This window comes from Chiloscyllium plagiosum, unplaced genomic scaffold (genome assembly GCF_037043375.1).
Source record: "Chiloscyllium plagiosum isolate Xiang-an unplaced genomic scaffold, Cpla_swu_hap1 HiC_scaffold_25, whole genome shotgun sequence".
In the NCBI taxonomy this organism is placed as follows: Eukaryota; Metazoa; Chordata; class Chondrichthyes; order Orectolobiformes; family Hemiscylliidae; genus Chiloscyllium; species Chiloscyllium plagiosum.
The window spans coordinates 39,097,521-39,121,296 of record NW_028270163.1 but is presented as its reverse complement, the minus strand read 5'-3'; the positions used below and the strand labels follow the sequence as shown (position 1 = coordinate 39,121,296).

The window sequence follows — 23,776 nt, the reverse complement described above, 5'->3', positions numbered from 1 at the left end:
ATCTTTCCTTTCTTTGTTGCTTGCTTTCTGGTTCTTTGGTGCTTTTTAAAGTTTTCCCAATCTTCATGTTTCCCATTACTCTTGGCTCCTTTGTAAGTCTGAGCTTTTAATTGGATGCCTTCCTTTATTTCCTTGGATATCCAAGGCTGGCTGTTCCTACCCTTACTAGCCTTGTTTTTGACCAAATATGCTTTCCATGAGCACTGAAAAGTCTCTTTCAAAGTCCTCCACTGTTCCTCAACTGTTCCACCATATAACTTGTGTTCCCAGCCTAATTTAGCTGAATCCTTCCTCATCCCATTACAGTTTCCGTTGTTTAAGCATAACACCCTGGTCTTACATGAAACTATTTCACACTCCACTTGTATCTGAAACTTGATCATACTGGGATCACTTTTTTTCTGAGAGGATGTTTAACTATGAGATCATTAATTTTTCCTGTCTCATTACACAGGACCATTTCTAAGATTGCACAATTCCTTGTAGGTTCAGTAACATGCTGTTCAAGAAAGTTATTATGGATGAGTTCTTGAACTCCTCTTCAAGACTGCCTTGAACAACTTGATTCGGCCAATCAATGTGCATGTTAAAGTCCCCCATGACTACTGCCATTTCATTCTTACATCAATCACATGTTTCTTGATTTATCCCCTGTGCCCTTGTAGCATTATTATTGGGTGGCCTATAGAGTACTCCCACCAGTGACTTCTTCCCCTTACTATTCCTGATCTGCACTCAAATGGATTCAACATTTTGCTCCTTGGGGGATCCTTTATCATCTCTCCCTCTCGCCCTAATCTCATCCTTATTTAACAATTGCCATTATATTCACTGTTCATTGCTTGCTACTGCCTTCACTGTTGCAGATAGGCCTCTTGCCACTCACAAGCAAGGTTACCTTGCTATTCAAAAGTTGGATGGAAAATTTGCATTTTTCTCCTCTGGCATTGAGACTCTCCCCTGATTCACCACATCAGTCAGGGAGCAAGTCTGTGAGTGAGGCAGCGAGGACTCTAGGGTTGGGAGGAGGGCAGTGAAAGGGTTAACAAAATGAGCAGTGTGTGAGAAGTGATTAGGTAGCAAGCAGGGTGGCAAGTGAAACAATGAGATGTTGAGTACAGTAGTAATCAAGAGGCATCCAAATTGTTGTTCTTTGACGCAAGCAACTACCTACGTCTCACATTCAGTGACATCACAGACTCTTTGACTGCATGGGTGGTGAATATGCCTTCTGTTGTTTCAGTGACAGCAAACACAATGAACTCAACCAAAAAATTCTACAATTGTAAGGGGTGAAATTGCAAAGGAACTTGCACTTAAAATGTTTTCATTTAAAAAACCACAAGTCTAAGCAGCGTAATGTTCTATGAAGTAAGTATGCTGTTAACTATGTTTAAGCCTGTCCATGCTTATCAAAGGTTTCTTAAATTAAAGTAAACTGTTTAATGAGTTACTTTTGGTTGATGTGAGTTCCAACATTAACCCACTAATCTATTCTAACCTTCCTAGCCACTGTAGGCGTTGGCAAGACAGTTGGAAAAATAGGGTGAAATTCTCAACATTGGTTGACAAATTGGACTTTTTCTTCTCAATCGAGATGAGAATCTCACTAGTGAGTGACAAGAAGTCCGATTGTATCTATTAATGTATATTAGTGTGTCTTTATGACCTATTGTTACCAACCAAACGAAATTTCCCATTCTCTCAATTAGATGGTGACAGTTCTGAACCTGAAAGATAGAGCAAATATCTGGGCACTCCAGCTTGCTGTTTGCTCTTCCCAGTTTCCACCTTGATCAGCAGCCCCTCACATCTTAAAGTAGACTCCATGGATAGTGACTGCCTGCACCCTCCATCTATGCCATGTTGGCACCGACCACATACAAACTTCACTGTACCCTCGTAATACATCTCTGTCACTTAGAGTATGACTTTGCACTTCAGAGCACTTTAGAGCCTTTCATTGGAATACTGCTCCCAAAACACTTTTTACACTCGAGGACTCCAACTCAATAAGAGGTTCAACAAGTGGATTTAGGTTCTCTTCCCTTACTTACCCTTAGTGCTCACTCATTTTGCAGTTACTTGAGTGCTCACAGCATCTATGCCTTGCCTTGCCCTTTTGTGATTTGACCTCTTAACCAGATCTTAAAGATTTACAGTACTTCTGTCTTGGCTTGCTGATTAGCACAGATACAAAGCCAGGCAGCTTGTCATGATTGTCAACAGTGATCAGTCACAAGCTGGATGTGCTGTTGTATGGCACTGTATTGTATCAACTTCAAGTGCCAGTAATGTGTAGCAAACACCCAACACGTGCTCCAATTAAATGGCCATGTCTCAAAGTCAGTCAAGGGAGTCCCCCTCAAATGTCAGGCCAAGGGAGACACCATTCAGTCATGTCATGGTAGCACAGTAAGTCAAAAGCAGTACAGGGGCTTAAAGTCAGTCGGCCGCTTGGGGCACTCAGTGTCATGGAGTCCATATCAATATAGTCCAGAGAATGGGCCACAATCAGTCCTGCAGATCCAATGCAACCAGTCTGGGAAAATGCAGTTGGGCAGATATTAGTCAGAGATGTAATCAGAGGTCACATGATACCAGGTATTGATCCAACAGTTTTATTTAAAATCGCAAGTTTTTAGAGCACGCTCCTTTGTCAGTTGAAGACACTTAATCTGACAAAGGAGCAGCCTTCTGAAAACTTGTGATTTCAAATAAAACTGTTGGAGTATAAACTGGCATCGTGTGACTTCTGACTTTGTCCACTGCAATTCAACACCAGCACCTCCACACAAGTCAGAGGTCTGGTCACGTATCAATCCGAACTGACCATTCAAGTCATCCAATGGATGGGCCGGAGTCAGTCCTGAGGTTAGCTGAATTAAAGTATCAGGGGCCATATCAGAATTGATAAGGAAGTTGGGAAAGTCAATTGTGGTGATTGGACACAGTGTGCTTAATGCTAAGAGGATAATAGTAAAGGGTGGAAACGCAACATATAAATGGGGTAGAGGTCCTCTTGTGCCGCAGAGGTAGCGACCCTACCCTTGGATCCAGGACCCGAGTTCCAAGTTTCACATGCTCCAGAGATGTGTAATATCATTTCTGAACAGGTTGATTAGAAAAGTAGGTTTAAAAAAAAAAATTAAAAGTAAAGGGAGTGTGGATGGTGTCTTTGGTTACCAGGCTGAGTCTGTGACTCACTCTGCCAAGCGCAAACTATATTGCCTTCCATACTCATATGAATTGCAATGCATACTGGAAATAGAAAATGGCTACAGCCATACCGAGTGGAAGGAGAAAGTTTCATTGCCTGAATACGCAAACTCTACTTGTGGGTAATGTGAAGTCCTTCAAGGGGAAACTAAATGAATTAAGCACTACCACAGTACACATTGAAGTCATCTGTCATCATGTTGCCTTGCATGTGAATAGCTTGAGATGCCCAGCTGTATAGCATATAAATCCTGGTTGCAAGCAATTTTGACCATGTCATTCGTAATTGCAGATTAGAGCTTATCATCTCTGTGAAGTAAAAGTAATCAAACACAGGTGACCTTAAAAGTTACACTATAGGCCACAGTTCACAAAGACAAACACATCTCATTGGCTGCACAAGGGAATGGAACTGACTTCCTCTGACCTTGAATAGTTAAATACTTGTCAACATGCTCTTTTGAAAGCAATGAGGCAGGGGTGGGGAAACAAGGTATCCAGTAATCATGTTGCACTTATCGCGCAACTGCAGTAGGACATTATATGACCTGTGCTGCATTAATCAGAATGTAGAGTCATTCCATGGTTTTCCTTGTCATTGTACCCCATGTCTCACTGTATGGAGGAGTACATTAAACTATAAAGGACTATATGCCCTACCAGTATGATTCACAGAAAACAAGTGGTACCTTCTGCAACCATCACTGATGGCTCTGTAACACAACCTCCTGACTGAGGCTGAGCATATATACAGTGGATGAAAGTGAGGACTGCAGATGCTGGAGATCAGAGTCGAGAGTGTGGTGCTGGAAAAGCACAGCAGGGCAGGCAGTATCTAAGGAGTAGGAGAATCGACGTTTCGGGCAAAGGTCCTCAGAAATGAGGCAGTGAGCTGATGGGGTGGAGCCTGTCCTTCCACTAGGTCCACAGTAGGCATTCTGGAGATGAGGTTCCAATGTTTGGAACCAATGTGGGGCTCGTCTTATAGCCTATCAGACAGAATGTGCCACATGGTATGCTTTGCACAAGTAGAACCTGTAAAAAGGAGATGTAATGGGCTGTGAAAAAGTGGGTGAGCAGCAACAACATTTCAAAAAGAAATTTAGGACATTGAGCAGGGAGAATGTCACCTTCAACATAAAGCAGTGCAGGTTAGGCACAACAAGCCAGACAGGACTCGATTGACACCCAATTCCAATATGAGAACTGGGTGCAGTAATAACTTATTTACTATCGATTTTTGTGCTGCTTGAAAGTCAAGCACTCCCTGTCTGTTCCCAGAGGCAAATGCAGATTTTTTTTTTTGTTGCTGGATCAAAGTGAAGATTTTCAACTATTTCCAGTGTAATGCTCCCACGTTGTAACCTAACTTCTCATTGGGGAAAGAGTATCACTATCTAAAATAGGGTTGTAAGGTGGGATAACACTAAGGGCAGGTAACCTCTGTAGCTTGGTCCTAAATAGCAATCGATTTATGAATATGCACTTGTGTTGGCAGTGAAGTATCAGCTGTGCCACCTATATGCCCTGAAAAGTGTTTCTTTTTGGTTTCCCCTCCCATAATTTGGTAATGTTTGACTGGATACATGCCTGCTTGGCATTGGTGCCAGGAATCCCAGGTACTCCTGGGAGTGCTCTGGTGAGAAGCAAGATAGAATGAATGGGTGCCAAATAAGTGTGGTACATCAGAAATCAGTGTGAGAAACCCTGCTAGGACTTCCAGAGAGAAACCCTCCATGAAACTCAGCAAGATTGACACTTAGGCTGAATTTTACCAAAAATGAGCTATGGTTCTGTTTCCATTTCTTGCCACAACTTTACTTAAGCATTGAGATTAAAATTTATGTTAAATATCTGACTGCATCCAAATTATACATCCCTTGATGACTTCAAGTGCATTCTGTATATTAAAAGTGTTACATCATTGTTGAATATGAAGTTAAGCTATGAAAGATTGAAGAAACCTTTTTAAACGAGCCAGATTTTTCTTTTTTAAGAACAGCGTAATATTCAAATGGCATTCACTATTTCGTACAAATTTAATTGAATAAAAGAAAGTCAAGTACCACGCCCACCTGATTAGTTGGAGGAAAAGATAATCAATTTCAAAACATCTTAAAACACCTTTTATTTTATTACATCACCAACTGTAATATAACATGTCTTATTGCAGGATTTAGCTTAACAGGATTGATAAGAGCTTGTTGTTTGCAAGAATCATTCTGATATATAGAAGAATCCAAAAAAAGTATTTCAAAAAGTCATGGTAATTTACTTGGTGTGAATACTTTTATGTTCTTTTAATATAATAAACTGTAATCAAATGATCTCTAATCCCATGATCAAAACAGCTTTGGTAGTCAGAACTCAACAAAACATGTTTTGGAAAGTCGTAACCTTAGATGTAATAGATGGAATGGACTGCAATGCCATTATTCCTTTACTGTAGCTTATATCTAATTTAGGATGTTTCCATATCATGGCGAAGGATGTGGAAGTACCAGAGAGGGTACAAGGATAATCCCAAGATTGGAATGTCTGAGGTTTGGGGAGACTGAAAAGTATGCTTCACTGTCGTTATGATAATCTAGTAAAAATCATTGGAGTTGTGGTGGCTTGGAAGGGTGGATATGGAGAAAATATTTCCATTTGAGTGGAAACCACGGTTATTGAACTGAAATGGATTTGTAATCATGATGTTTGGGCTTTGTTGTGTAGTAATATTTAATGGGTGTTTTTTGCATTTATGATCTCCTAAAATTAACTTTTTCCTCTGATTCATTTCTTATTTCTTCTTCAAATCCAGGATATTTATGCATACATTTGGAAAAAGATGAATTGCTGGGAACAACACTTATTATTACTTGGATCCCAAACACCCGTATCCAAAGACAAGATGAAGAGGCTTTAAGGTACATCACACCGGAAAGTTCTCCCGTGCGGAAAGTACAGCGTAGGAGATGCCGGCATACAAATGCGGCTGTTGCACATCAATCTGCAAGCACTTCAGGAAAAACACGAGAATCGGTTCCACCGCAGGATGATGAGATAATAACTGTATCAGAGAGCATGATTAATTCCATGCATATTGGCTCACCAAGATTAGAGCAGAGCACACCACTTGATTCCCTCGCTTTGCAAATCTCCCACAGTACTCTGCAACAAGCTCATAGTGACCCTCAAATTTCTTCAACAATAACAGGCCAGGATAACCAGAAAGAGCTGGAAATGCGTGCAGAAGGTCAGGACGGGATGAGTTCCAGGCGGGAGCAGGGAGAAGATGAAACATCGTATGATCTAACCACTGATGATGTCAGTCGGGATAGCACCATTGGCTCAGATTCTGATACATTCTCAAGTCCGTTATGTTTGTCTCCAGTTGGTGACCCTCTGGCAGAAAGTAGCAGATCTGTGTTTCTTGCTGCAGAAAACAGGTAGTGACACTAAAACGTCTCTTACAGGTTTCACTTGTAATGTTTGTTTTTATTTGATGAAGAATTTACCCCACAAAGTAAAGATAAGCAAATAAGCATATCTTTCATGAGTATTTGAAATAAGTAACGATTTTAAAGAAAGGCTTTCTGGGGAATGACATATTTCCAGGTGAAACAGGACAGTCTTTAATAGCATAATATTGTGTACAGGTGTGGAAAAAGTTACATAAAATGGTATGAACTATCTGAGCACATTCTGAAAGACCAGGGTTACAGTCAAAAGTGCAGAAACTAGTTGTTTACATCTGTGCTTCTGCTGCATACTTTCTTGCTGAGAATGGTCTGCCCTTTGTCTAGTTCAATTTTTCATTGACATGCTGCATCTTCACAACATCAGAATTCAATTTCAAATTCAACATCTATACTGATGGTAACAACTCTTTGTTTAAAAACCTCGTGATTCTTTCATTTGTCTCTGTGTTGTCAGGGTATTTGTCTGAAATCTAGTTTTGATAAAACAAATTACCTCAAATTAAACATAGTCTTCTGCCAAAAATACTATTTTCTTGCCACCAATTCCATTTCCCTCTCAGAATGAATCAGACTGTATGCAACCTTGGTGTCATACTTAACCTTGAATTGAGTATCTAGCCTTATGTCATCCCTCCGACATAATGTCAACAGCCTCTACCCTGCCTCAACCACCTCTGCTAAAACCCTGGGCTTTGTCATCTCCAAACTTCACTCGTCTAATAATTACCTGACTGGACTTCCATTTTTACGTTTTACTATTTGTACAAACCTGAGCTCATCTAGACTTAGAAGTACGAATCCAAAGTTAGCGCTACTAAGTCCTATTATGCAGTTACCCCTACCCCACACCTCTTCCCAATACCATGCTCACTGACCTACATGACCTCCCAAATGCTTTGAAGATTCTTATTCTCATGTTCAGATCACTTCACGGCCTTGCCCTTTCCCATCTATGAAACCTCCAGTTCTCCAAAAGTTGAGAATTCTACACACACACACAACTCAGGCCTCATGTCGATCTTCACCTCCTTGACCTCAAATTGATGACTTTGCCTCCAGCTGGCTAGATTCTGAGCTCTGGAAATTGTGTTTGGAACCTTGCTACCTCTCTCTCTTCCTTTTCTAAGACGCATCTTAAAATCAAATTCTTCAGCCAACTTTTCATCTACTGTCCTAATATCTCTTTAAATGGCATCATGTCAAACTTTGTATCAGTGCTCTTACGAAGCACCACTGAATGTTTTTGCATGTTAAATATACCAATAAATGTAGGTTGTTCTTGTTATTATGTAACAAAATTAGATTTATCTGATACCAATTTTAGAGTTTTTGTTAATAATATCCAACTTACCATTTTAAAAACAATTCTGTAATGCCCGTTTTATCCATGCAGTTGTAAAGTCTTGAAATTATAGAATGTTAACAGTTGAAAATGGAGATGCAGTTTGAAATTGCCACTCAATCTGGTCACTCCATCTGAAGGATATTAACTGCAATTTGTTGATCATTCAAGTGAGCTGTCATACATTAGTGAATGGACAGCAGGTATTCAACACAACTGCTATAAATAATCTTTTAAACGAAACATGTATTTGACTTTCCATCCGCACATGAGGATTCTGTTTTTCTTATTCCCAAAAAAATTCTATCTTTCCAAATATTAAATTGCAGTCAGATTACATCCTGGGTTACTCCACAAAATATGGATCCCCAAAGATAAACAGCGATTTTTTTTTAAATGGAATGAAGCAAAAAAGGTGGATATGTTGCTTAGTCTTTCTTGCTGTAACTTAGCATTAATAGTGCATGAGAATAATCATAAATTAATGGAAAAAAATGAAAAGAAACAAGAGAATTTGTGTCAATGAGGATGGGGCTGTTGATGTACTTCATATCAACTTCAGCAAGTCCTTTGACAATGTCCCACATGGAAAACATATAAAGAATATAAAAGCACATGGGATCCATGGTAACTTGACAAGCTGGATCCAAAATTAGCTTAGTGGCAAGTGATGAAGCGTGATGGCAGAAGGTTGTGCAAATGGAGACTATTGTGCAGTGGTGTACCATAAGGATCAACCTGTCTCTATTATTGCTTGTGATATTCATAAATGAGGTTGATGAGAATGTGGTGGTGATAAGTAATTTTGCAGATGACACAAAGATTGGCTGGGTGGTAGATAGGAAGAAGGTCTTAGGTTAGTATATAAACTGGTCAGGTAGGCAGATCAGCGGTGGAAGGAGTTTAACACTGATAAATGTCAGGTGATGCACTTTGGAAGAAGTAGCAAGATAAGGGAGTACTCAATGAATGGCAAGACAGTAGGAAGCTCAGAGGGACAGGGGAATCTTTCTCAGATGCTTGTCCACTGATCCCTGAAGGTGCAGGGCAGGTTAATAGAGTGATTAATAAGGTATACAGGATGCCGCTCTTTCTCAGTTAAAGTTAGAAATCACATAACACCAGGTTATAGTCCAACAGGTTTATTTAGAAGCACTAGCTTTCGGAGCGCTGCTCCTTTATCAGGTGGTGTGGAGAATAAGATTGTAAGACACAGAATTTATAGCAAAAGTTTACAGTGTGATGTAACCGAAATTATATATTGAAAATGACCTGGATTGTTAGTTAAGTCTGTCATCTTTTAGAATGACCATGTTGGTTTCAGTTTTTTCATATGTAAATCGCAAAACCTTTTTTAAGAATGTAACTTTTAAAAAAGGTTTTGCGATTTACATATGAAAGAACTGAAACCAACATGGTCATTCTAAAAGATGAGAGACTTAACTAACAATCCAGGTCTTTTTCAATATATAATTTCAGTTACATCACACTGTAAACTGTTGCTATAAATTCTGTATCTTACAATCTTATTCTCCATAACCACCTGATAAAGGAGCAGTGCTCCAAAAGCTAGTGCTTCCAAATAAACCTGTTGGGCTATAACCTGGTGTTATGTAATTTCTAACTTTGTACACCCTAGTCCAAAACCGGCATCTCCAAATCATTTCTCAGTTAATGCATTGATTACATGAGTATGGGATTCACATTGGAGTTGTCCAGAATTTTGGTTAGGCCACAGCTGCATGCAGTTCTGGTTATCAAAGTATAGGAAGGATGTGATTGCACTGGACAGGGCTGAGAGGAGATATATCAAGATGTTGGCTGAAATGCCTCTCCTCCGGGATGAAAAGAGGCTAAATAAGCTTGGGTTGTTTGCTTTTGAGCAGAGAAGGTTGAGGGAAGACCTGATAGAGGTGGATAAGATTATGAAGGGCATGATCATCAGAGTGGGTAGAAAGCAGTTTCCCTTAGTTGACGGGAAAGAACACGGTGGCACAGTGGTTAGCACTGCTGCCTCACAGCGCCAGAGACCCGGGTTCAATTCCCGCCTCAGGCGACTGACTGTGTGGAGTTTGCACGTTCTCCCCGTGTCCTCGTGGGTTTCCTCCGGGTGCTCCGGTTTCCTCCCACAGTCCAAAGATGTGCAGGGTCAGGTGAATTGGCCATACTAAATTGCCCGTAGTGTTAGGTAAGGGGTAAATGTAGGGGTATGGGGTGGGTTTCGCTTCGGCGGGTCGGTGTGGACTTGTTGGGCCGAAGGGCCTGTTTCCACACTGTAATCTAATCTAAAAATCTAAACACTGGAACACACTTTTATCATGGAACACAGGTGGTTCAGAGAGGATTTGAGGGGAAAAAAATCACCCAGCGAGTGGTGAGCATCTGGAATGCACTGCCTGAGAGGGTAAGGGAGGTAGGTAATTTCACTAGCCTTTTAAAAAGTACTTGGATAAACATTGCAAGTGAATAATATTCAAGGCTATGAGTCTTGTGGGGGCAAGTGGAACTAGTGGAGGTAGTAGTATACTTTTGGCAGCACTGACGTGATGGGCTGTAGGGACTCTTCTTTACTGTATGATTCTATGATAAAGGAAATGCTACTTGGAATGCTCAATGAAGAAATTGTACAAAGAAAGAAAATGTTGGAGTGTTATACAAATCTTTTTTGATGGTAGTTTAAGAACTATATGCACAGTACTGGATGATTTCGCCAAGCTGTCATGTAACTGTTCTCGGTGTATTAAATTTAGCTTGCTTTGTGGATGGTTGTATCCCATTTGGCATTAAATAACCATTTTATGATGCTGAACAGGATAGCAAAGAAATTAATTTGTTGTTATGGTTATTGAGTTTCACTGTAATTGCCAAGATTGCTGTTTGGAGTGTTCTCCACACATCTCTATTTGTAGCTCATCATATAGATGTGCAGCTGTATTAACTGAGATAACAGACAAATACTGTATAATGGCCAGGCTCTATTTTAAGTATCAACTGCATTAACGTTTCTTTTCCATTGGAAGCTTACAAAACATATTTTTGATTACTTGTCAGTAACTCATTGGAAGATATAGTCCCACGGTGACGAGAGATCCATTGGGACGCCTACTTTGCATTGTGTTGTCCCTTAAGCTTTGTTTCATTACTTGCCTATTCAGAGTTCTCTTCTCTTCTCAAGTGTAAAGGCATACTCCAGAGACTGAATTGGTGTATATCAGCTCACATACCTTTGCTATGACTGCATCACTCAAAGGAATAATTCAGGTGGCAAGCTTTGGATCCAGAGTTGTAGCTATTTAACAATATAAGCATAGGCAAATAGTCCTGAGCATGCTTCTGTTCAATTAAATTATGCACAAACAAGTTTTTCATGGTTCTTAAAGTGATTTAAGCAATTAGTATTGTTAAAAATTAATGTGAAATAATACTCTTTGGCTAGATTAAGTGCACCATGGTTATGATGTGTTTTTCATAGTTTGCTAAATTATCAGAATATATTTCTAGCTTTTTAATACCCCTTTTTTTCCCTTTTCCCTCTCCCCACCTTCCCTGGACCTAAGCAGTCCGCACCAACGTAGGTGTACAGTGTTTGAGTGATTTTAGCTCCCCTGCCAGGCTTTTGCTGTACTATAACTGACTGTTTGGGATTATATGAAAATAGACCTAGTCATCACCTCCCATGAATTGTAAGTGAGACATCTGACATCTAGTTCACCTTGCATTAGTGTCTCAATCAAGATTAGAAGCTTGACATTCAAGGATAAGTGCCTAAGAGTCAGCAATCTGATTCAACATGCTTTGTAGAGACCTAGAATATGTACATAGTCATTTTCAGTATTCCATTCATAATTTTTCCATTATTTCTTCTTTGTCATATATATTTTTAATTTGTCTTTTACTCTGTTTTAATTTAATTTCACATTCATCTAGGATTCAATGCCATTTATATATTTTAAATGTGAAAGATTGGTTTTGCAACTATCTATCTAATGTTCTGTTTAAGAGCTGGTCTAACTCTGTTGATGGAAAATATATTGCATTTACTTGTCTCAAAAGAAGTCTTAAATTTAAATTCTTCTTTTAGATTGGAAAATGCAAGTGAGATCATGAAGTAGCAGAGAGCAAGCATTATTAATAACTTTAATTATAAGTACAGAAAATGCTGGAAATACTCAAGTCATAGTATTTCTGGAGAGAGGAACAGTTAATATTTCAGACCGATGACCTTTTGTCAGAACTGACAACAATCTGATGCAAGGTCAATGACATCAAATGTTGTCTCCATTTCCCTCTGCATACATGCAGTCTGACCTGAGTATTTTTGGCATTTTTGGTGTCCATTTTAAATTTTTGTCTTCAGAAGTAGTTTGCTTTTGAACTGGTAACGTTTTTACACGCTTCTTACACTTTTGACCAGGAACGACCTGCCTTCCATTTCAAATATTAATTTGAATATTTTTGGGTAATGCATGACTTGTTAAAGACCTTAAAGGTAAAACTGGTTGTTTAAGCTATCAATTTACATTTATTATAGTAAGTTGTTGAAATCCGATATAACGAACCCATTTTTTAATTGATTACTTTGGATAAATGAATCAGTGACAATAATAAATTCGCTGTTTAAACTTCCCACCTAGCATATTTTCCACCCTAATTTTATTATTGAAACTGTACTTTAATAATCACTCTCTTTCCCTTTTTCCTCATTATGCAGGGAGATGTGCGAAGAACATATGGCTAATTTGGCGAGCTCTATCTCAGACCATTTATCTGATGCACAGTACACTTTACAGTTTTCTGAGAATTATACACAACCTAACAGCACAAAATGGGAAGAGCAGCAGAAGGTGTTGGCACTTGAGCAACTCTACGGTGTTTTTAGAGTTGATTTGGGCCAAATGCGATCACTGCGCCTTTTTTTCAGGTTAGAAATCTAACACCCATTAAAGTAAGAATTTCTCCATTTATTTCCTTCTATCTTAATGGATTAATTATTTATAAAGAGAAACTCCAAAAGTTTATAACTAAAAGATGTTCTCTGTCCTGTTTGGATTGTTAACCTTGAATAATTCAAACCTGCTTTATGGGCCTAATACCTGTGCTGCAGGAAGGTGTGGTAAAACCTAAATGTTGAAAACTATTCAACATATATTTGTTATGTTATTATTATATGGAATTGCTTTAAAAGTGTAGCTGGTTGGATAGTTGTATTTGAAGGGTTATTGTGTTTGAATCTTCACATTAAACTAATCCACAACTCCTAGTTTTAGCTGACTTGCTGGTTGGGATTAATATTCTTGGAACAATTTTTATATTTGAGAGAAGATTCTTTGGGATTAATAAATTAATGTTCAGTTTTTCTGGAAGATTTTTAATATTTAAAAAAATCTAGACAATATCTGAAACAGAATATTGTGTAAGAAATTGAAAAATGATACAGATTTTTGTTTTCCTAATGATTTCATCTGCCATGATTGAATCTAGGTTAAATTAGTTATTTATCAAATCCAGTGATAGCTCTAACCTTTTTATTGTCATAAGACTTCTAAAATGATAACAATTGCAATAGACATTGTGTGCATTGAATCTGCCATTATCCCTGTTTGGAATCCAGCTAAATGTTGTAAGTTTTCAAAAAATATATGTGAAAATCTATTAACTTCTAAATTTCTTGTAACTACTTTTTAGTACTGTTTGTTTTCCGGATTCCTCTATTTCTCCTTGTCCTTTTTCCAAAAAGCATTCAACTTGTTAACCTACATTGTGCCACGTTGTTAAAAACAGCTGACGTGCAGAAATTTACTTTAAACTGAGGATGAAAGGAAAAGGCTAAACCTCATTGTGAAGGACACTACCAAGGTTAAAAGTTGTGAAAGACTTTCATTCCCTCTACCCTCCACAAGTTTCTCTTTCATTCAAAACTTTGAGTCCTAAGTAAAAAGTGAGAGAGAAAAACTGCTCAGGTTGATGATTCAAGTATTTGTTTTATTTACCTAATTGATTCTATATTTTGTTATGTGTTATTTTTAATCAACCTATTCGGTCATGAAACCAGATCTTGGGGCTCTTTAAGCATAGTGGTATTATCGGTACCTCCTAACTGCAGGACTTGTTCAAGTCCCGCTGTAATAATATCTCTAAACAAGCTGCCCTTTTAAAAAGCATGAACCCAGACCTTGTGGCTCAAAGGTAGGATGCTACTACAGGACCCATTTCCAAGACAGAGAGGCTTAAACATGGACCTTCATAGGTAGGGACATTCCTGTTGCATCACAAGAGTCCTCTTAGTGAATAATCTTTTGACAATGTTTTTGCCCGGTTTTGTGCAGAGGGACCTTTCATACATATGTGATACAATTGTGATAACCACTACATTACAGGAACACTGCGCAAGACCCACCCTTCAGGAACATTGTATATTATGCCATCAATGTGAACAGTTGCAAGACATTTCTGGTAAACCTTTTCAGGGATGTTATTGCACACTTCTGGAGCAGGTGTGCCTTAAACACTGGCCTTCTGGCTCAGAGGTAGGGGCACAACCACTGCACCAAAAGAGCCCCCATGAAGAATTGCAAGCATTGGTTAGTTGTAAAGTGTGCCTGTTGAAATTCAGTTGTTAATTTAATCCTGCATAAATTGGATTGGGCCAAAGCATTATGAGGCAAATGCATGTTGAAAGTTCCTTGTTAATATTTTTTCCCATCGATATGTCATGTAAATGTATCATGTATGCATCCTAAATTGCAGATAACTAATTTCTTAGCTACGAGGATGATTTCCTTAGATTTTCTTCTTTTAGGTTATCAAAAGTATTAACATTTTCTTTTGTTACTGGATTTTTATCTGGCTAATATCTGTTAAAGTTGCTACTTTTGCATTTAATTACTAAGACTAAAAGACAAATTTTAGCACAATTGAAATGTAGAACTTATTCAAGGAATAGCTACTGCGGATCCTTGATAAGTATGTACCTGTCAGGGAGGGAGGAGGTTGTCGAGCGTGGGAGTTGTGGTTTACTAAGGAAGTTGAATCTCTTGTCAAGAGGAAGAAGGCGGCTTATGTTAGGATGAGATGTGAACACTCAGGGTGCTTGAGAGTTACAGATTAGCTAGAAAAGAGGTAAAGAAAGAGTTTAGAAGAGCCAGGAGGGGACATGAGAAGTCATTGGCGGATAGGATCAAGAAAAACCCAAGGGCTTTCTAGAGGTATATCAGTAAGAAAAGAATGACTAGATTAAGATTAGGGCCAATCAAGGAAAGTAGTGGGAAGTTGTGCATGGAATCAGAGGAGATAAGGGAAGCGCTAAATGATTTTTTTTTGTCAGTACTTACACTGGGAAAAGATAAGATTGTCATGAAGAGTACTGAGATACTGGCTACTTGACTAGATGGGATTGAGGTTCACAAGGAGGAGGTGTTAGCAATTCTGAAAAGTGCAAAAAATAGATAAGTCCCCTGAGTCAGATGGCATGTATCCTAGGATTCTGTGGGAGGCCAGGGAGGAGATTGCTGTGCCTTTGGCTTTGATCTTTGTCGTCATTGTCTACAGGAATAGTGCCAGAAGACTGGAGGATAGCGAAAGTTATTCCCTTGTTCAAGAAGGTGAGTAGAGCCACCTTGGTAATTATAGAGCCTTACTTCAGTTGTGGGTAAAGTGTTGGGAATGGTTATAAGAAATAGATAGGATTTATAATCATCTAGAAAGAAATAAGTTAATTAGGGATAGTCAACACGGTTTTGTGAAGGGTAGGTCGTGCCTCACAAATCTTTATTGAGTTCTTTGAGATGGTGGCCAAACAGGTGGATGAGGGTAAAGCAGTTGATGTGGTGTATATGGATTTCAGTAAAGCGTTTGATAAGGTTCCCCACGGTAGACTATTGCACAAAATATTGAAGCGTGGGATTGAGGGTGATTTAGCGGTTTGGATCAGAAATTGGCTAGCAGAAAGAAGACAGAGGGTGGTGGTTGATGGGAAATGTTCATCCTGGAGTTCAGTTACGAGTGGTGTACCGCAAGGATCTGTTTTGGGTCCACTGCTGTTTGTCACTTTTATAAACGACCTGGATGAAGACGTAGAAGGATGGGTAAGTAACTTTGCAGATGACAGTAAGGTAGGCAGAGTTGTGATAATGCAGAAGGATGTTGCAGGTTACAGAGAGACATAGATAAGCTGCAGAACTGAGCTGAGAGCTGGCAAATGGAGTTTAATGTGGAAAAGTGTGAGATGATTCACTTTGGAAGGAGCAACAGGAATGCAGAGTACTGGGCTAATGGTAAGATGGTTAGTAGAGTAGATGAGCAGAGGAATCTTTGTGTCCATGTACATAGATCCCTGAAAGTAGCCACCCAAGTTGATAGGGTTATTAAGAAGGCATACGGTGTGTTAACTTTTATTAGTACAGGGATTGAGTTTCAGAGCCATGAGGTCATGCTGCAGCTGTGCAAAACTCTGGTGTGGCCACGTTTGGAATGTTGCATACAGTTTTAGTCACTGCATTATAGGAAGGATGTGGAAGCTTTGGAAAGGGTTCAGAGGAGATTTACTAGGATGTTGCATGATATGGAGGGAAGGTCTTACGAGGAAAGGTTGAGGGACTTGAGGCTGTTTTTCGTTAGAGAAGAAGGTTGAGAGGTGACTTAATTAGAGGGTTAGATAGGGTGGACAGCGAGATCCTTTTTCCTCAGATGGCTAGCATGAGGGGGCATAGCTTTAATTTGAAGGGTGATCATGTAGGACAGATGTCAGAGGTAATTTCTTTATTCAGAGAATAGTAGGAGTGTGGAATGCACTGCCTGCAACGATAGTAGACTTAACCAGCTTTAAGACCATTTAAATGGTCATTGGATAGACATGGACATAAATGGAATAGTGTAGGTTAGATGGGCCTCAGATTGGTTTCACAGGTCGGCGCATCATCAAGGGCCAAAGGGCCCGTACTGCACTGTAATGTTCTATGTTCCAAGTTGTTTTAAGATGAGTGCTTACAATGTCAATGAACATGAACAAATGGAAAATAGCTGTCAACACTAAGGGAACAAGATAAATATGACCAGGCAAGGCTGCATTATTTAATATAAATAGTTTGCTTACTTTGATACATACAACTTGATAATTCTATTGTGGATGTAAAAATAAGGTCTTGTAGCACAGTGGTTATGTTCCCACCTGACACAGATTTGTCATAGCATGGACAAACAAGCTGATTACAACACTTTTAATTTCCTTGGGATGAAAGCGGTTCAGCGTAATTTTTAAATGTTAATTCTTTTAATATAATAAATGCACTGAATTCCACTTTTTAATAAGAATTTAAATAATCTATTCCTTTAAACAAGAAGTTAGACTTTAAGAAATAGTTGCATTAAAACATTTACTATATTGATATGAATTTGACAATTAGGTGGTTTGGAATGAGTTGCTTTATATAATTTTAATATATATTAAATTCCAGTCTGACTGAAGAAATGCCAACCCTGACTTTGAAGACTTGCATTGATTTTTTTTTTAAATAAAATCTTTCTTCCTTTATTCTTCTTTTGCTTATTTTGCATATCCCTTGTGGCACCTGAATGCATTAACATCTAATTACGATTGTTATTCTGCTGATGTATAAGATATCAAGGATATGAAAGTGGTCTTCTGATAACACCACTGTGCTAGGGGATTACTGTCAAGTTCTGTGAATTAATGCCACTGAGCACTGAATGTTATTTGCCATTTTTAAAATGTACGCGTTGTATCTTTTCACATCTGTAAACTTTTCCATTTACCCCTTCTGACCATAACTGCTCATCCGTTTCCCCAAAGAGTTTGCAAGAGTCCTAGTACTGTTGCAGTTTAAGCTTTGTGTTATTAGGTGATATGGATTTGCTGCTTCCTGTTAAATACATACTTTTCATTAGTTATGATCTGAAGCCGTACTTCTTTAAATCTTCAAGTTGAGAAAGACAATATTTCAAATATCAGAAAATTCTGGGAATACTAAGCCGGTCAAGAGCCACCTTTGGGGAGAGGAACAAAAAGTTTCAGGTTGATGAATAGCATCAAAAAAAAATGTTGAACTCTGCTTCCCTCCTCTCACATGCTTCCTGACCTGCTTGAGCATTTCACAGAATTGTTCTACTGCAAAAGGAAGTCATGGTTTATAACATCTGCACTGTCTCTCCAAAACAGCATCTCACCAAGTGCCATTCTCCCACCTTCTCTCCAAAACCTTGCATATTATTCTTTTTCAAATAGTCATCCAACTCCCTTTTGAATGCCATGATTATATCTGCCTCCACAATACTGTCTGGTAGTGTATTCCAAACCGTAACCACTTGCTGCATAAAAAATAGTTTTCCTAATATCAGTGTTGCTTTATTTACTAATTGCTTCAAATCTGTACACTCTCATTCTTGATACTTTCATGAATGGTGACACTTTCTCCCAAGGTACTCTTTCCAAGCGTCACATTATTTGGATTTTTTTTTTATCAGAATTCCTCACCTGCCTCCCTTTCTCAAAGAAGGACAATCCCCAGCTTCTGTAATCCTTTTGTCAAGAACAAAATTCCTCATCTACGGAACCATTCCTGTAAACCTCTTTTGCACTTTTTCCAATACTTTCACATTCCTTCACAAAATGCAGCACCCATAACTGAAAGCAGTACTTCAGCTGAGATCATACTAGTGTCTTATAATACATTCAACATAACCTTCTTGCCCTTGTACTCAATGGTCCCATTAATAAAGCATAAAGCGCTGTAAACATTAGTACATGTTCTCTTAATCTGTCTGCCACTTTTAATGGCATAAATACCTATGTACCCAAGTTCCTTTGCTTCCCTTGTACATAATGAAACTATTTACATTGTTGTTGAAGGTCCTGTTCTTCGCATACAAAAAGAACATGTATGGACATTGCACCTGTTACAACTTAAATTAAGCAACATTCCTTGGTGTAAGACCTTGGCAAATCAGAGTCAACCTGCCTGGTTTAAATTTTTAAACGTTTGGCAATTAACTGTCAGTTACCATCTACCTGGCGCAATCTCTATGACGATACCTCAACCAATCAGACTTCACTTGGCAACCAATCAGCACTGTCTTCTTGTACACTGTAAAATGTTTCCCTCTGCATTGGTAGACTTGCAAATATCCTGATGAGTACATGGCAAAAAGTTTTGGCAAAATGTCTTTCCAGCAGTACTCCAGGTCTGTACCATGTTCTTCTTTTGAAAAATATATAATCTGTCATTTTCCACATTGAACACCATCCGCCATCAATCTACCTACTCCACCAAATTTTAATGTCATTTGAAGTTCTGCACTAGCCCATTTTGTAATACTTCCAAGTTTCCTGGATTTTCTTTACTATTTCAGCCATCCACTATCTGCTGTTTTTGCTACTCAATATTTCGAACACAGTTTTTTTAATATAAAGAAAAAGTAGAGCAAAAAAATTATACTCAAAGGATTATCAAAGAACTTCATTTCAACAAGATTCATCATAATCTTTAAATTGATTTCTGGGACTCTAGAGAGAGATAAAAACCTGAAAATAAAGCATTTTCGTAGGCATAAGATGATCCATTAGTTTTATTTATTCACAAATATGTTCATGAAATTATAAATCACTTCTTGTCCATATTTTTTTTAAAAAGTGATTTGGTTGCTGAGATATTTGTATCATCGATAATTACAGGTGAGGTGCCGGAAGACTGGAGGTTGGTTAACATGGTGCCACTGTTTAAGAAGGGTGGTAAAGACAAGCCAGGGAACTATAGGTCAGTGAGCCTGACATCGGTGGTGGGCAAGTTGTTGAAGGGAATCCTGAGGGACAGGATGTACATGTATTGGAAAGGCAAGGACTGATTAGGGATAGTCAACATGGTTTTGTGAGACATGATTTCCTATGCACAAACTTGACTGAGTTTTTTGAAGAGGTAATAATGAGGATTGATGAGGGCAGAGCAGTGGACGTTATCTATATGGACTTCAGTAAGGCGTTTGACAAGGTTCCCCATGGGACACTGGTTAGCGAGGTTAGATCTCATGGAATATAGGGAGAACTAGCCTTTTGGATACAGAACTGGCTCAAAGGTAGAAGACCAGAGAGGGTGGTGGTGGAGGATTGTTTTTCAGACTGGAGGCCTGTGACCAGTAGAGTGCCACAAGGATCGGTGCTGGGTCCACTACTTTTTGTCATTTATATAAATGATTTAGATGTGAGCGTAAGAGGTATAGTTAATAAGTTTGCAGATGACACCAATATTGGAGGTGCAGTGGACAGTGAAGAAGGTTACCTCAAGATTACAACGGCCCATCTGGTCAAGATCCCAATGGGCTGAGAAGTGGCAGATGGAGTTTAATTCAGATAAATGCGAGGTACTGCATTTTGGGAAAGCAAATCTTAGCAGGACTTGTACACTTAATGGTAAGGTCCCAGGGAGTGTTGCTGAACGAAGAGACCTTGGAGTGCAAGTTCATAGCTCTTTGAAACTGGAGTCGCAGGTAGATAGGATAGTGAAGAAGGCATTTGGTATGTTTTCCTTTATTGGTCATAGTATTGAGTACAGGAGTTGGGAGGTCATGTTGCGGCTGTACAGGATATTGGTTAGGTTACTATTGGAATATTGTGTGCAATTCTGGTCTCCTTCCCAGCGGAAAGATGTTGTGAAACTTGAAAGGAATCAGAAAAGATTTACAAGGATGTTGCCAGGGTTGGAGGACTTGAGCTATAAGAAGGGGTTGAAGAGGCTAGGGCTGTTTTCGCTGGAGCGTCAGAGGTTGAGGGGTGGCCTTATGAAGGTCTATAAAATCATGAGGGGGCATGGATAGGATAAGTAGACAAAGATTCTTCCCTGGGGTGGGGGAGCCCAGAACTAGAGGGCATAGGTTTATGGTGAGAGGGGAAAAGATATAAAAGAGACCTGAGGGGCAACCTTTTCATGCAGAGGGTGGTACGTGCATAGAATGAGCTACCAGAGGAAGTGGTGGAGGCTGGTACAATTGCAACATTTTAAAAGGCATCTAGATGGGTATGTGAATAGGAAGAGTTTGGAGGAATATGGGCCGGGTGCTGGCAGGTGGGACTAGATTGGTTTGGGATATTGGTTGGCGTGGACAAGTTGAACCAAAGGATTTGTTTCCGTGCTGTACATCTCTATGACTCCAATTATTGTCCAGAGTGTTGCAAACACCATCTTGTTTTCTGTTGAATGTTTTCTAAGTTATGGGAAGATATATTTCACTAGGAAAGAACTGTGGAAAGCATAACCTGTTACCAATTGTCTCTGAAGTGCCCTGTTGCAAAGTATGCTTCACAGTGCATGACCTCAAAGAACTCTGTTCATTTCATTTGTTGTTGTTACTTAAAAGCACATGGTTGACTGTCTAAATTGAAGTAATGAAAAGACAAAGGTTAGAATTTTTCTGCAAAAGTAGAACTGGTATGGAGAAACAAAGTACTTCCTGAACTAATTGCCATAAGGATTGTTTGTATGATACATTTCTTCAACAGTGCAGCATTTTACATTCTATTTAATTCTATTTTCCTTTGGAAAGGAATGCATGTCAGTCTTCCCCTCCACCTCTATCTACATTGTTACTGTTATTAAAGTTGTCAGAATTCTTCACATAAACCAAAGTAATTTCTGTAATATGGACCAAGATCTTAACTAGTGTTTGGCAGGCCTCTGAAATATTTAAATCAGATACCCATCAGCATCTATGGACAGAACTTCATGCTCCCATACTCCCTCCAAGGAAGATTATAAGCCATTATGTTTTGTGTTCTGCACAGATGCTTTTTATCTTGCTTTTTCTTCTTCTTTTGATTTCCAATGTTTGCTAAATATTACTTCATTTCAAATAATGGATAGAACTCATTGAATATTCAATCAAATATTGATTTTAAATCTGATTTCCAACATAAAATTATCCTCAAGAAAAATATTTTCTTCTTAATAGACTAGTTGCCCATTAATTACATCAAATTGCTTCTGATTAACTGTGGAAACAGAAAACAATACTGTTCATTGTGTCCTCACCAGATTTTGGCAATGTTAATCTATCTTAGCTTCTGTGAGTGTTCATCCCTTACCTTCAGAACAGATGTGTTAAAATATTGGCTCTCAGGTTCTGAAGATATTTAATATAATGTTTTGTTTCTCAAATATATTCCTCCCAGTGATGAAGCTTGCACGTCTGGACAACTAGTCATTGCTAGCCGTGAAAGTCAGTACAAGATTTTCCATTTTCACCATGGTGGTCTTGATAAACTTAGCGAAGTGTTTCAACAGTGGAAATATTGCACTGAAACGCATCAGAAGGATCAGGTATGTAAACAACATGACCAGAAATAATTGCGTAAATACATTGAGCTTGGGAATAGGAAAGCTTTCCTAATTCTCATTCAGCACTGGACCACTAAAATACTTACACACTTCATGGTAATTTAACTACCTGGAAACAGATTGTGCCACTTGCTGTCACATTTATATTGATAAATGAATTTAATATATTGTCAGAAAGATGGAAGTTTTATTCATTTTTGTCTGCCATTGACTTTCCTTCAATATTCTAGATGTACCAGAATTTCAGTTGTATTAGTCTAGTTTGCAAAGCATTTTGGGATGTAAAAGGATTTGGAGAAATCAATTAGCAGTTTGTTCACAGCCAACATTTGCACAAACTGGTAACAGACCACCAGTTAACACATCTCTGGCAGCAACTATGTTTTCAGAACAATCTGGTCCCTGCATGGTGACCTATGCAAACAAGATTCTGATTGAGAAAATTTCTGGCATGCAAAGAGTACTGCTAAAGCTGTAGGAATCCTTCTGAGTCTCTCTCCTTTGTTACTTTGGTGTCTTTTGGAAGTGGGAAGTGAGGATCTGAGAAGAAGGAAAAGAAAGAATATTCTCAGTAGAAGGGGTTGTCTGTATAATCCATGTGCACAGAACTGATGTATACACTTCAGGATAGCTACTTGGGTGTGTCTGCAGGGAGGTGACTTTCCCAGCTTAAGATCAATAATGAGGCAGTTACAAAGTTAAATCATATTCTTCAATCTGACCTTCAGACAAAGTGGCAAACTGCTAAACATTTTGTGCCTCATATTCATGCCAAGCTGCCACAGGGGATATCAACATCAGACAATGTGCTGATGTATTAAACAGTCACTGAAGATAATTGTGCAAAAGTGCGTAAAAAATCAAAAGTTTGCATCCAAAATCATGATCGCAGACTAAAATGACTTGATGATATTTTTCATGTAAGATTCACCATAGTTTAGGGTATTATTGTAACCCATGTGACTACAACCACTGTTATCGAAACATATCCATATTTTTCTCAACATTCTGCCGTATCATGTGCAGTATTTTCTTTCCTGTCCCCAGGATGCTGCCATTCAGCTCATTAAAAATATTGACGACATCTATCCCACATTAATTCCTGCTCTCCTTAAGTTTGGGAAGCTTTATTATCAAAGCACTGTATTGGAGGTCATTGTTACCTCAATGAGTCACTCTACATTGAGCACACTCAGAATGACCACATGGCTGTAGAATTGCTGGTGATGGTGAGATCAGTGAATATCTATCTCAAAGTTCTTCCCAGCATGTTCAAGTTAACTATGTCTCTGTAATATCATTAGGAGTATCCATAAGAGATAATCAAACTGGGTTTAGAACCTCTGTCTTTGAGGACTTTGTTGCAGGAGTTGTCATGTACTCAGTTAAGAATGATACACTATTGCTGA

At 38.7% G+C, this 23,776-nt stretch overlaps 1 protein-coding gene across 4 annotated transcripts in view; it reads left to right on the top strand.

The window, feature by feature from the left end:
* The window catches only part of tbc1d16 (TBC1 domain family, member 16), a 144,892-nt gene that overhangs the window by 37,081 nt on the left and 84,035 nt on the right, over positions 1–23,776 (top strand). For all 4 annotated transcript variants that reach the window (XM_043714802.2, XM_043714800.2, XM_043714801.2 and 1 more), the window contains 3 exons: positions 6,026–6,653; positions 12,740–12,949; positions 22,202–22,349. In XM_043714802.2, coding sequence (XP_043570737.1) covers positions 6,026–6,653; positions 12,740–12,949; positions 22,202–22,349 — 986 coding nt within the window. The remainder of the gene's footprint in view (positions 1–6,025; positions 6,654–12,739; positions 12,950–22,201; positions 22,350–23,776) is intronic.